The sequence below is a fragment of the Bubalus bubalis genome, chromosome 9, assembly GCF_019923935.1.
Source record: "Bubalus bubalis isolate 160015118507 breed Murrah chromosome 9, NDDB_SH_1, whole genome shotgun sequence".
NCBI classification, from domain to species: domain Eukaryota; kingdom Metazoa; phylum Chordata; class Mammalia; order Artiodactyla; family Bovidae; genus Bubalus; species Bubalus bubalis.
In genome coordinates, this window is record NC_059165.1 from 71330963 (window position 1) to 71346533 (window position 15571).

A 15571-nucleotide genomic window follows, 5' to 3' on the forward strand; every position below is an offset into this window, starting at 1 on the left:
ACATATTGAAGCTCTTTGCATGTCAGTTCATAGAGCGCTTTCTCACTCTAAGGAGTAGTTCTATGGTCTTCGGCTGGCTCTCTTCTAGGCAGAAGAGGTGATTTTGATCGTGTGTGGCTTTGGGTAATGTTAACCCAGTTAATCCAACTATCCATCAAAGAAATCTGCTTGAATAAACTGGGTACATTCTCACCAAGAAATTCTTTGCAACTGTGAAAAGGAATGAGGGGAGATCTCTATAAATTCCATTGTGGGATGATAATATTACTAAGTGAGGAAAAATATAGATAGCAAAGAAAAGAGGAGATACCAAAAAAGAAAAAGTGTGTATTTGCTTGTATTAAAAAAGAAAAAGATAAAAGCAGATCAATAAAGAACCCAGCTGCCAGTGCAGGAGACACAAATTCCATCCCTGGGTTGGGAAGATCCCCTGGAGGAAGGCATGGCAACCCACTCCAGTATTCTTACCTGGAGAGTCCTATGGACAGAGGAGCCTGATGAGCTACAGTTCATAGGGTTGCAAAGAGTCAGACATGACTGAAGTTACTTAGCACGCACACACGTATCAATAAAAAAGGTTACCTGTAAGGTGAAAGAAGAAAAACAAAAAAGATTAAGAGAATAAGGATAGTATTAAATAAAACTGGAAAAAGTGTTCCATAAATATTAAAAGCAAAATGAAACAAATGACTCTAATAGTATATCATGTCATTGGTTTAGTCACATAGAAAAGAATTATCTCAATTGCCTTTAAATCACAGCAGTTTAAATAAAGATCCTTAGTGGTTTATATCAGTGTTATGATTTATAATTAAAAAAATATATTTGGTGCATGAGTGCTCAGTGTGTCTGAAACCTTATGGACTGCAGCCCACCAGACTCCTCTGTCCATGGAATTTTCCGGGCAAGAATACTAGAGTGGGTTACCTTTTCCTACTCCATGGGATCTCGCCGACCCAGGGATCAAGCCTGCGTCTTCTGCATTGGCAGGAGGATTCTTTACCCCTGAACCTGGGTACAGTTCTTAAAACTGTGGGAAATCCTAGGTGATGAGAGTCCCAAAGTTGTCTTTGTTATGTTAATGATGTTTCTCTTGGACCCTACCTTAGAATGGGATTTGGTTTCCAGGACTAGTCATGTGATGAAAGGGTTGAAACTTTTAGTTCACACCAGGGAGGGGAGGGGGCCTGGAGGTTGAACTAGTTGCCAGTGGCCAATGATTTAATTAATCATGCCCATGTAATGAAGCCTCCATAAAACCCCAAAAGGACAGATTCAGAAAGCTCCTGAGTTGCTGAACATGTGGAGATTTGGGGAGAGTGATTCACTTGGGGAGGGCATAGAAATTCCATGCCCTTTCCCCATACATTGCCCTGTACATCTGTTCCATCTGGTTTTTCTCAAGGTATATCCTCTTATAATTAACTGGTGATCTAGTAAGCAAAAGTGAGTTATGAGCCACTATAGCAAATTAATCAAACCTAAGAAAGGGGTCGTGGGAACCTTTGATTTATAACCAATTGGTCAGAAGTACAGATGATAACCTGGGCTTGTGACAGATGTCTGAAGGAGGCACGGGGAAGTCTTAGAGAACTGAGCCCATAACCTGTGGGATATGATACTATCTCTAGGTTTTAGTAGGAAATGGCAACTCACTCCAGTATTCCTGCCTGGGAAATTCCATGGACAGAGAGGAGCCTGCTGGGCTACAGCCCTTGGGGTCACAAAGAGTTGGATATGGCTGAGCATGCATACTAGGTATTATAGATAATGTTAGAGTTGAATTGTAGGACACCCAGTTGGGATCCAAGAATTGTTTATTGATGTTTTAACCACCCCTGAGAAGCACATTGGAATTTGAGCGAAGAACATTTACTATCTTACAGGCAAAAATAACTTCAAACAATTATGTTGATTTTGGTGGATATAGTAAAAGTATGTGGTTGTGTTTACAAGTGGAATTCCTATCTTTGAGAAATGTGTTCTGAAATATTGATGAAATGATATAATAGGGCATTAGCATACTTTAGCATACTCTAATGGAAGAGATGTAAGGGAATTATATTGGGTTGGCCAAAAAGTTTATTTGAGCTTTTCCATAACATCTTACAGAAAAACCTGAATGAACTTTTTGGCTTTCTCAGCCTGTTCCAACAAAGTACCACGATTGTGTGGCTTTAAGCAACAGAAATTTATTGTCTCACAGTTTTGTGGGACTTTGCTTTCTCTGAAACTCCGGATAGGGTCCTTCCTTGCCTCTCCCTACCTTCTTGTGGTGGGTTGCAGCTGCATCACTCCAGTCTATGCTTCTGTTGTTATTTGGTGTTTCCAGGGGTATTTTGACATGATCTTTCTGTGCTTGCCTGTGTCCAAATTTCCCTATTATAAAGACACCAGTCATATTAGATCCCACACTAATCACCCCATCTTAACTTGATTGAATCTGTGAAGTTACTGTTACCAAATAAGGTCATATTCTGAGTTACTGGAAATTAGGACTTCAACACATCTTTTTGGTGATATGATTCTACCCATAAAAAGGTAATAAATGTAACAGCATTAGTAATTGCCGATGCTGGCTTGGCCATTCATTGTACAATTCACTCTACTTTTGTACATGTTGAACATTTTCTGTAATACAAAGCTTTAAAAATTAGAATTACAAACAACAAAATTTTTAAAACAGCATTTCTCTTTTTCATGAATATATAAGCATTATGGAATACATTTTCAGATGTGTAGTTCTATCCCATTGTGGTATTATGTTTAATTCTCAGCAAATAGCTCCCTCAGTTCTCTGACTGAAAAGTCTTGAGACTTCAAATGCATGTGACATTTTTATAGGAATAATTTTGAATCTGACCACCTGTAGAATAAGGTGGGGAAGGATATAGGTCTGGAAAGTTGACTTGGGTTCAAAGATTTTAATGCTGCCTTTAGCCTTCACACTACCCCATCCATCTAACCTATAGCTAAGCCTTTAAAATCCCATTTTAGACATTTCTTCCCCAAACTTTTGACCACACCTATATGCTTTCCCTGCTTGCACTCACTACTATCTGAGGGTAGTTTGGATGCTGTTCTAAGCTCACATTTGTATCCATTTCTGTCTTGTGTTTTTGTTGTATAAATTATCACATTGCAATGTGATTGCCTACTCCTTTTTTGTCTCTAATGCAAAAACAGTGAACTCCTTCAAGAAGTTAACTGTTTCTTTTCATTACCAGATCTGAAATGTCTTGTGGATCGTGTACCTAGGATAGAGCCTAACATATTGTAGGTGCTTTTTAAAAATTTGAAGAATGAGTTAAATAAAGCACAATCAATGCTTTTTGAAATAAGAGTTCTATATAGTAAGAAGGTTAAATTTGGTAGGAAGTAATATTGGAAAGGTGAAAAACAGATCAAAGGATTAAATTGAAGGTCAATAGCAATAGTCACTATAGAGTAAGAAGGTCCTGAACTTGGATGTATTAATGATGGTTGTTAGGAACATCTTAGTGATACAATTTAAGGGAATTTGATGACTGACTAGACATGGAATGCAGGAGAGAGAAGGTTCTGAGATGAAACTAAGAATTTATGGCAAAGGAGCTGAGGTTATGATATAATTCAGACCTAGGAAGCACAGAAAGAAAAGTTTGAAAGGAATGCACTGGTTTCAGATTTGGACAAACTGAATTTAAAGAAAAATACACAAATGGAAAATCTAGCAGGCAACTGGAAATACCTCTCTAAAGTGTTTTGAGAGTCAGTATAGTCATTGACATCGGAGGTGTGGGAGTGGATGAAATCATGTGGGAAGAGAAGATTGAAGAGAGATGCACAGAGATTCATAAGCACCAAGGGAAAAGAATCTAGACCTAATGACAGGTTTTAGTTGGGGTGGTAGTCATTGGGAAAATCACCTGGTCTCTAAACTTCTGACCTAAGTTATAGCCTTGTTTATGACATAGCTCAGGCCTAGGCTTGACTCTTGAGAAGAGCAGAAGTTGAACTGCACTTAAGGAGACACATCTGTAGACTTACCAGAAACTTTAAACAGATCATAAAGAACAGTTAGGATGTCCACAATCCAGGACTCATGTCCCCTTCAGCAGGAAACATGAATTTTGGACCAAGGTATTGGCACTTGAGGTAGAGTGAAATGAGTTTCCCGTTATTGGTATGGAACCTTGTAGCTGTAATTACTTCCATTAAAAAATTAAAACTGCCCAAATCTGTTTTTCTATTCTCCTTTAAACAAAACGTTTCAAAAGCATTTCTATACTTGATGTTTCTCCCAGTGTTTCTTCTGTGCACTCCTCCTACTGCTAAGTCACTTCAGTCATGTCCAGCTCTGTGCGACCCCATGGACGGCAGCCCACCAGGCTCTCCCATCCCTGGGACTCTCCAGGCAAGAACACTGGAGTGGGTTGCCATTTCCTTCTCCAATGCATGAAAGTGAAAAGTGAAAGTGAAGTCACTCAGTCATGTCCGACTCTTAGCGATCCCATGGACTGCAGCCTACCAGGCTCCTCTGTCCATGGGATTTTCCAGGCAAGAGTACTGGAGTGGGGTGCCATTGCCTTCTCTGCTGTGCACTCCAGTGGGGCTTTATTCCTGTCCCGTGAAAAGTAGTTATTAAATCCCAAATAGTCTCCATCTTGGCACAATCAGTGTTAAGTTTTTAGTTCTTAACACACACAGTCAACTAGCAATTCCAGTTCCGTTAGCAGGTGATAAGAATGCAGTCACCATATACTTCTACCTTCTTTCTCACCTACTTAACTACAGGAACCTTGTAATCTTCCCTGTTCCCTGCTTCTACTTGTGTGTCAACACTGTTCTCTACACAGTAGCCAACTTGAGTGAGAATGTAATGGCCTGTGACTTCCCAGCATACACAGGATAAAATTCCAGAGTCCTTACATCACCTGTTAGGCCTTATATGACTTGCCTCTACCTATTGCTTCAATAGTATTTACCATTTTCTCTCATGCTCAACGCGCTCTAGTAGCCACACAGCCTCTTTGCTGTGTCTCAGAAGTCACCACACTTTGATATTTGCTGTTTCCTTTGCCTAGGAAGCTCTTGCTTCACACATCCGTATGGTTGTCATTTATTTACTTATTATTTGTCACGCCTTCCCCCCCACCCCCCCACACACAAGCACAAAACCAAGGTATAAGCTCCTTAAAGACTGAAATTCTTAGTCATCACATTCTCTACATTCCCTAGAACTTTACCTGGCCCATAGTAGGCACTTAATAAGTATTTGGGAATGGAAAGGATGTCTCCAGCATATGCAAAGATAACACACACACACACACACACACACACACACACACACAAACAAAAATGTAGGGCTCCGGAAATTGCATGTAGTTCAGCATACCTGGCAAGAAGCCAGGGGAAGGAGATGAGTTCCAAGCTGAGCAAAGGTTAGATCATGACAAACTTTGTTCACCATGTTAAGTACTGTGTACCTTATAAGTTGAAGATAAGTTGGAGGATCTTAAGGAAGTTTGTAGCATGTAAAATGTGAATTTTAGAAAGCTTACTCTGTTACAGTGTGGAGACTGAATTGCCAGAGAGCAAGACTATACAAAAAAATCTTCATGACCCAGATAACCATGATGCTATAATCACTCACCTAGAGCCAGACATCCTGGAATGTGAACTCAAGTGGGCCTTAGGAAGCATCACTACAAACAAAGCTAGTGGATGTGATGGAATCCCAGTTGAGCTATTTCAAATCCTAAAAGATGATGCTGTGAAAGTGCTCCACTCAATATGCCAGCAAATGCAGAAAACTCAGCAGTGGCCAACAAATGTGGAAAACTCAGCAGTGGCCACAGGACTGGAAAAGGGCAGTTTTCATTCCAATCCCTAAGAATGGCAATGCCAAAGAATGTTCACACTACCACACAATTACACTCATCTCACATGCCAGCAAAGTAATGCTCAAAATTCTCCAAGGGAGGCTTCAACAGTATGTGAACCATGAACTTCCAGATGTTCAAGCTGGATTTTAGAAAAGGCAGAGGAACAAGAGATCAAATTGTCAACATCCACTGGATCATCGAAAAAGCAAGAGAGTTCCAGGAAAAACATCTACTTCTTCTTTATTTACTACATCAAAGCCTTTGACTGTGTAGATCACAACAAACTGTGGAAAATTCTTCAAGAGACGGGAATACCAGACCACCTTACCTGCCTCCTGAGAAATCTGTATGCAGGTCAAGATGCAAGTCAACAGTTAGAACCAGACATGAAACAATGGACTGGTTCCAAATTGGGAAAGGAGTACGTCAAGGCTGTATATTGTCACCCTGCTTATTTAACTTAGATGCAGAGTACATCATGCAAAATGCTGGGCTGGATGAAGCACAATCTGGAGTCAAGATTGCCAGGAAAAATCAATAACCTCAGATAAACAGATGACACCACCCTTATGGCAGAAAGTGAAGAAGAATGAAAGTGAAAGAGGAGAATGAAAAAGTTGGTTTAAAACTCAGCATTCTAAAAACTAAGATCATGGCATCCAGTCCCATCACTTCATGGCCAATAGATGGGGAAACAATCGAAACAGTGAGAGACTTCATTTTGGAGGGTTCCAAAACCACTGCAGATGGTGACTGCAGCCAAGAAATTAAAAGATGCTTGCTTCTTCAAGGAAAAGTTGTGACCAACCTAGATAGCATATTAAAAAGCAGAGACTTTTGCTGACAAAGGTCTGTCTGGTCAAAGCCAAGGTTTTTCCAGTAGTCATGTATGGATGTGAGAGTTGGATTATAAAGAAAGCTGAGTGCCAAAGAATCAACGCTTTTGAACTGTGGTGTTGGAGAAGACTCTTGAGAATCCCTTGGACAGCAAGGAGATCCAACCAATCTATCCTAAAGAAAATCAACCTTGAATATTCATTGGAAGGACTGATGCGGAAGCTGAAACTCCAATACTTTGGCCACCTGATGTGAAGAACTGACTCATTAGAAAAGACCCTGATGCTGGGAAAGATTGAAGGCAGGAGGAGAAGGGGACGACAGAGGATGAGACAGATGGATGGCATCACCAACTCGATGGACATGAGTTTGAGCAAGCTCCAGGAGTTGGTGATGGACAGGGTAACCTGGCGTGCTGCAGTCCATGAAGTCGCAAAGAGTTGGACATGACTGAGCAACTGAACTGACTGAAGTCTAGAAGTGGTGTTGGTTGTTGTTAAGTTGACCAATCGTGTCCAACTCTTTTGCGACCCCCATGCACTGTAGCCTGCCAGGATCCTCTGTCTAAGGGATTTCCTAGGCAAGAATAACTGAAGTGGGTTGCCATTTCCTTCTCCAGAGGATCTTCCCAACCCAGGGATTGAACCCGCATATCCTGTATTGGCAGGCGGGCTCTTTACCACTTAGCCACCATAATTAAGATACTATGGTAGAAACATTAAAGCATGAGAAGCAGAGTACCATTTAGGTACCCGAGTCCAGTGCTCAAGAGCTCTAGTAAACTTGTTGGTCATAATACAGCAGTCTTTACATACAGACCTATATAAAGGTGAAAGTGAAGTCGCTCAGTCATGTCCGACTCTTCGCGACCCCATGGACTGTAGCCTACCAGGCTCCTCCGTCCATGGGATTTTCCAGGCAAGAGTACTGGAGTGGTCTGCCATTTCCTTCTCTAGGAGATCTTCCCAACCCAGGGATTGAACTCAGGTCTCCCGCATTGTCGGCAGACGCTTTACCATCTGAGCCACCAGGGAAGTCTAGGTCTCTAACTAAGGCAGGGTCTCTAACTTTACATTATAAATGACAATCCACAATTTTGGAGTCTTTTCCCCAGCACATGTAGCCTGCAACCAACAGGGAAAGTACTCTAGTTTTATGACTGCCTCCCACTCTTCTACCCAAATAATCTTATTGAAAGTTGATATTTAGCAAGATTTAGATGGACAAGGAACTTGGAGGGTATGAACAGAAAAATTTTTTAAAAAACTCTTCTTTCCATAACAGTAAATAGGAAAGATGAGAGAGATTTTGAAGCAGCAGAAAGATTTTGTGATTGGCTAAGTGAAAAGAAGCTATTATTACACTAAATACACACTGTGGGCTTTTCCAGAAGATGTGGTCCCTAATTGAATGAATGATTTATTGATACTTAGTTGTTGTTGTTGTTTTTTAATGAGTGTTATTCTCACTTGCCCTGCATGGCAAATACCAGTGCCTTGGAAAAGAGGAAAAGAAATCGTAAAGATGGGTGCATATAAAATTAGTCAAAGAGAATGTGTAGAGTGAAGGGAAAAAAATCCCAAACTCTAGAGAAAGCAGTTTTTAAAGGGGGAATAGAAGTTACCCATGAAGGAAACTGAGAAGTTAACTCTGGTAGAAGAAAAGAGAAAAGCAGACTATATTATGTTCACCAAGCAGAGACAATCTGTACACAGATTGTGAATGTCAAGTAGAAATGTCAAAATACAGTAAGATGCAGAGGAACCCTTGAAATGTTTACTCTAACCCAGGAGAAAATAAATAACTATATGTATACCTGTTCCCCTGGCAAAATTTAATATTCAATTAATTGCATCCTTACCCAATTAAAATTTAACTTAATTCTGTTCTTTACCATGTTATCATGTTAGCCCTTTTTACCTTTTTTATATTTAATCTTTGACTCTTTTGTATGTTGCTTGCATAGCCTCTCTTGCTTGAATCATTAGCAAGGTTACTTTTCTATCTTGCAACCTTTAGTTTCATGCCTACCTGTTGTTACCTCAGTAGATTGATCTAATTCCTTCCTGTTTGAAGTGGCTCTGAAACCCTCTCATTGCTTGTATAATGTACTATCCTGGAGGCAACTGCTACAAGTGTTTGAATTGTGTGTGTGTGTGTGTGTGAAATTAATATATAAGTTATTGAAAGTATTTGACATTGTTCAAAAATTTATATATAACTTGTTGAGGAAGATTAATAAAACATTTTATATATAATTCAGATGCCATTAGGAGGATCTGTAGGTTAAAAAAGCATGCTAATCTGCTTGCAAAGAATACTTAGGATAGAAAAGGAAAGTGAAATATATTTAGATATAGGTAGATAGATAAGTATAATTACATGTATAGAATATATATATATATATATATTTTTTTTTTAGTGCTGTGGTGAGTGCCTATAATAAGAGGAATGGACTGTAAACTCACAGTACCCCTGTGTTCACTATTTACAATAGCTCGGACATGGAAGCAACCTAGATGTCCATCAACAGATGAATGGATAAAGAAGTTGTGGTACATATACATAATGAAATACTGCTCAGCCATAAAAGGAATGCATTTGAGTCTGTTCTTATGAGGTGGATGAACCTAGAGCCTATAATACAGAATGAAGTAAATCTGAAAGGAAAAATAAATTTAATATATTAATGCATATATATGCATATAATGTGTTAATATATATTAATGTATTAATAATGTATATTAATATATTTTAGTTATTAATAATATGTTATTAATATAAATATAATAATTATAAATATAAATAAATATATATTTAATATATTATATAATATATTTATATATTAACACACAGTAATTTATAATATATTAATATGTGTTAATATATGTTATATGTTGATACATTATATATTACATATATTAATGTGTATTAATATATTGTTGATATTAATTATATTTTATAATTATTAATTGATAATATATTAATATTAATATAATAAGTATATTTATGTGTTGATGCATTAATATATATTAATAATATATATATGGAATCTAGAAAAATGGTACTATTGAACCTATTTTCAAGGCAAGAAGAGAGATGCAGACATAGAGAACAGACTTTGGACACAGCAGGGGAAGGAGAAGGTGGGACAAATTGAGAGAGTAGCATTAATGTATGTAGATTACCATGTATAAAATAGCCAGTGGGAAGTTGCTATAGGCACAGGGAGCTCAACCTGGTGCTCTGACAAACTAGAGGAGTGGGATGGGGTAGGAGTTGGAGAAGGGGTTCAAGAGGGAGGGGACATGTGGATACTTACGGCTGATTCATGTTGTTGTATGGCAGAAGCCAACCCTATTGTAAAGCAGTTATCCTCCAATTAACAATAAATATTATTTTCTACAAAACAATTAAAAACACTCAGTTAACTTTTGAATGGATTCTGACTGATACAAAGGAATTTGGCATGAGGGAAAAGGGATGAAGACTTTCCAGATTATGAATGATTATACAAGTAAGAGAAATCTCATGAAGATAATTTAAAATTCTGTCATGGGCTTTGGACTCTGATCCCAGACTGCCTTTTCCAATTTATGGCTCCCCTTTTAATCCTTCTTCTCCATTTTCCCATTAACTGATTCTCCTGGTCACTCTTACACTCACAATCTTTAAATGGGTTTGTTTAGTATTTTCTCCGCCCTCTTGTTCTCAGCTTGTGTTGGCTTATTTCTCTGTACTGCTTAATTAAAACTCCTAAGTTTTTATTATCTTTTGGCCAGATATTGAGACCTTGTTTGAATACCATCAGTATTCAGTCTATACATTTAGTAGCCAAATGCTGTATTACATGAAACATTTTCAGTTTTTTCTTTCCTCTCCAGGATGGAAGAACAGTTATAAAACCACAAAATCAACTCAAACACAAGATCATTCATTTCAGGAACTGATAATGAAAAGATCCAAAAGGAGCGGTCCCTGGGACTTCAAATCAGAAAAACCCTGCAGATATGAAGGCAGATTAGAGAAAAAGCAGGAGAAAAAAGAAAGCATACAGATAGTTTCAGTCACTCACAAGAAAATCCTCACTATAGAGAGAAAACATAAAAATACTCAATTTGGGCAAAACTTGTGCCCAAAGTCAGTCTTTTTTAGGCAACAGGTGATCCCAAGAGAAAAAGCCCCACCAAAATGTGAAATACAAGGAAACAGCTTCAAACAAAATTTCAGTTTATTTAATCAACAAAAAACCAACACAGCTGGGAAACGTTATAAATGTAGTATGTGTGAGAAAACTTTCATAAATACTTCATCGCTTCGTAAACATGAGAAAAACCACAGTGGAGAGAAATTATTTAAATGTAAAGACTGTTCAAAAGCCTTTAACCAAAGTTCAGCACTTATTCAACATCAAATAACTCATACTGGAGAGAAACCCTATATATGTAAAGAATGTGGGAAAGCCTTCACTCTCAGTACATCCCTTTATAAACACTTAAGAACACATACTGTAGAGAAATCCTATAGGTGTAAAGAATGTGGTAAATCCTTCAGCAGAAGATCAGGCCTTTTTATACATCAAAAAATCCATGCTGGAGAAAACCCCTATAAATATAATCCAGGTAGGAAGGCATCTAGTTGCAGTACATCCCTTCCTGGATGTCAGAGAATTCATTCCAGAAAAAAGTCCTACTTATGTAATGAATGTGGTAATACCTTTAAGTCTAGTTCATCCCTTCGTTATCATCAGAGAATTCACACAGGAGAGAAACCTTTTAAATGTAGTGAGTGTGGGAGAGCCTTCAGTCAGAGTGCATCTCTTATTCAACATGAAAGAATTCACACTGGAGAAAAGCCTTACAGATGTAATGAATGTGGAAAAGGCTTCACTTCTATTTCACGACTTAATAGACACCGAATAATTCATACTGGTGAGAAGTTTTATAATTGTAATGAATGTGGTAAAGCCTTAAGTTCCCACTCAACACTTATTATTCATGAAAGAATTCATACTGGAGAGAAACCCTGTAAATGTAAAGTGTGTGGGAAAGCCTTCAGACAAAGTTCAGCTCTCATTCAACATCAGAGAATGCACACTGGAGAAAGACCCTATAAATGCAATGAGTGTGGAAAAACATTCAGATGTAACTCATCCCTTAGTAATCATCAGAGAATTCACACTGGAGAGAAACCATATCGATGTGAAGAATGTGGCATATCTTTTGGCCAAAGTTCAGCTCTTATTCAACATCGGCGGATTCATACAGGAGAGAAACCCTTCAAATGTAATACATGTGGGAAAACTTTTAGACAAAGCTCATCGCGCATTGCCCATCAGAGAATTCATACTGGCGAGAAACCCTATGAATGTAATACATGCGGGAAACTGTTCAATCACAGGTCATCTCTTACTAATCATTATAAAATTCATATTGAAGAGAACCCCTAGGAAGTAGATTTGCATGTTTCTGAAACCAAAGCTCACCAAAATACATGAGAGTGATATAATAAATGTAATGGATATGAAAAGCCTTTCTGTAGCTTAGTCCTCATTATCGAGTCTAAGGACAAACCTATGAAATGCATAATGAGGAAGCCTGTCAGACAGTTTGTAATAACCTAAAATGAAGAATCCCTGACTGGAGACATTGACTTTGGGCATTTGTAAATTAATTGTTTTCTCTCTACAACAGTGTAGTCTACTTGTCATATGTAATTGTTATATGCATCTGGGTGATGAGGGGAGATGTGCACTTGATTTCCCATTGAAATAAATGTTAATGCTTTTTTAAATAACTGACATTGTAATAGCATATAACAGATGTGGTCAAAGAAATTATACATTTTTAGAAAAAAGGACCAAATAAAAGATAAAAATGAACTGTAAACTACCTCTCAGTTTCTGGGGATTGTCCTTTTCCTGACTTGCTGTCAAACTTTGTGCATGGATTTCATTTAAAAATAGAAATAAAAGTCTGTTCTCTTCTTCCTTTGTTCTTCTAGTAATTGCTATAAATTGCAAATTTTCTACTCAGAATTTTTACTTTTTTTGCTCTGAATTAATTTATTGTGAAAGTATACTTGTTATATACTGTGAGCTGTCGTCTTAGGGATATTAAATGGAAAAATAAGCAGTTTTCAAAGCTATATAAAGTACTTAATACAATATTGAATTATTAAATGTTTAATATATATGTATTTAATAATATAGATTCTAATTTCACACCAGAAGGGGCTGTCAAAGTAGTTTAATGAATCTAGCATATGTGCCAAAATGTTGAAAAGTACATTGATCACATCATGAAATAGAGTATGTTTTTCCTTCTTGGTGTTCTTTAGTGTCAAAACAATTTCAGGAAAACAAAAGGAATAATTATAAACAACTCAGTGGTTTGTTTTTCTCCTAGCCTTGGGGCAGGTACTGTATTGCACACTGGAAACTTTAAGAAAAAAATCACAGGCCTTTAAGAAGCTATGAAAGAAGTAAAGGGAATAGAGTTGAGGGACTATCACATGAGTAAAGCAAATTATGTCAGTGTATACAAGTGTGGTTGTTTTAACAGGCAAATAGATTGTGAAAATATTTTGCAGTGCAAGAACATTGTAGCAATTTGGACATGAAGAAAGAGATTGAACCTAACTAAGGAAACCTGATCACAATAAACTGGAAAATTCTGAAAGAGATGGGAATACCAGACCACCTGACCTGCCTCTTGAGAAACCTATATGCAGGTCAGGAAGCAACAGTTAGAACTGAACATGGAACAACAGACTGGTTCCAAATAGGAAAAGGAGTACATCAAGGCTGTATATTATCACCCTGCTTATTTAACTTATATGCAGAATACATGATGAAAAACGCTGGGCTGGAAGAAGCACAGGCTGGAATCAAGATTGCAGGGAGAAGTATCAATAACCTGAGATATGCAAATGACATCACCCTTATGGCAGAAAGTGAAGAGGAACTAAAAAGCCTCTTGATGAAAGTGAAAGAGGAGAGTGAAAAAGTTGGCTTAAAGCTCAACATTCAGAAAACTAAGATCATGGCATCTGGTCCCATCACTTCGTGGCAAATAGATGGCGAAATGGTGTCAGACTATTTTTGGGGGCTCCAAGAGCACTGCAGATGGTGATTGCAGCCATGAAATTAAAAGACGCTTACTCCTTGGAAGGAAAGTTATGACCAATCTAGATAGCATATTATAAAGCAGAGGCATTACTTTGCCAACAAAGGTCTGTCTAGTTAAGGCTATGGTTTTTCCAGTGGTCATGTATGGATGTGAGAGTTGGACTGTGAAGAAAGCTGAGCACTGAAGAATTGATACTTCTCAACTGTGGTGTTGGAGAAGACTCTTGAGAGTCCCTTGGACTGCAAGGAGATCCAACCAGTCCATTCTAAAGGAGATCAGTCCTGGGTGTTCATTGAAAGGACTGATGCTAAAGTTGAAACTCCAGTACTTGGCCACCTCATGCGAAGACTTGACTCATTGGAAAAGACTCTGATGTTGGGAGGGATTGGGGGCAGGAGGAGAAGGGGACGACAGAGGATGAGATGGCTGGATGGCATCACTGACTCTGGACATGAGTCTGAGTGAACTCCGGGAGTTGGTGATGGACAGGGAGGCCTGGTGTGCTGTGATTCATGGGGTTGCAAAGAGTCAGACATGACTGAGTGACTGAACTGAACTGAAGGAAGCCTGATTACATCAGAGAAAGTTTTCCAGAAGCAATGATCCTGAGTCAGGTTTTGAAAGAATAAGAACTCTCCAGAGGTTGAGATAAGCCTTCCAAATAAGAGGAAAAGTAGAGGTGGGGAATACTATGACATCTCTGTGGAAATTCAAGTATAAAACTAATGATAAAGAGAATGGCAGATGTTAAAGTTTGAGTAGAAGGCAAGATAACAAAAAGCCCTGGTTGCCATGCAAGGAAGTTTAGATTTTATCCTGAAATTGATAGTTAAAGATGTTAAACAAGGGACATTGTTTTGGCAACAATGTGTAGAGAATGTATCTAGGATTTATTCAAACTGTGTAGACTGATGCCTAGAAATCTGAGCTATGATAATTCAAGTGATAGATGAATGAAAGTCCAAACTGAAACAGGAACAGCACATTTGGAGAATAGGATACAATATATTAGTACAAATAAGATGGTGTTCAGAAGCAAATAAATGAGGTTGGTGGGTGAGAAGAAAGCTAAGATGGCCAGTAAGTTTGACAGGTATCCTGTATATAGTGAATATGTCTTATATGGACTGATTTTGAACTGCATCTTGTGTTGATTTTTTTTAAGTCTCCCTTAATGTAATTAGTTGTATTTTTTTTTTCCTGATAATGAAAATTGAGCAGTTAGAGCTGTATTTCTGTTTCAGTAATTGGCACTTAAATTACTTAAATAGCAACGCTAGCTGAAAATTGTACCTCCACAGAGATCCGAACAATTCTTTATAGTCTCTCCTATATTTTTGGCTGAGAAAAGACCAAAGTTGGAGGGTTGGGGGGTGAGGGTGGGGTATGTGCTAAACTTAGTCACATCTGACTCTTTGCTACCCCATGGATTGTAGTCCACCAGGCTCCTCTGTCCTGGGGATTTTCCAGACAAGAATACTGGAGTGGATTGCCATGCCCTCCTTCAAGGGTCTTCCCAGCCCAGGGATCAAACCCAGGTCTCCCACATTGCAGGCAGATTCTTTACTGTCTGAGCCACCAGGGAAGCCCAGTGGGTAGGGTGGGAGAAGGTAACTGAGAATTGAAAGTCTTCTTTTCCATGTTAAAGAAAAGACTTTTTTGGGTCATAGTCTCAAGTTGTAAGCAAGTAATCACCATTAGTTAGAGATTACTTTGGATCAGTACACAACTTCTAAA

General features: G+C 38.2%; 1 protein-coding gene and 1 pseudogene across 5 annotated transcripts in view; both read left to right on the top strand.

Annotated features, from left to right (window-relative positions):
- Window positions 1-12690, top strand: part of ZNF354A (zinc finger protein 354A) — a 25533-nt gene extending 12843 nt beyond the window's left edge. For 4 of the 5 annotated variants that reach the window (XM_025292859.2, XM_044947711.1, XM_044947712.1 and 1 more), the window contains one exon: window positions 10589-12690. In XM_025292859.2, coding sequence (XP_025148644.1) covers window positions 10589-12153 — 1565 coding nt within the window. In that variant the 3' untranslated portion in view covers window positions 12154-12690. The remainder of the gene's footprint in view (window positions 1-10588) is intronic. The other variant, XM_044947713.1, reaches the window with a different exon arrangement.
- Window positions 1-15571, top strand: part of LOC102409934 — a 742713-nt pseudogene that overhangs the window by 50231 nt on the left and 676911 nt on the right.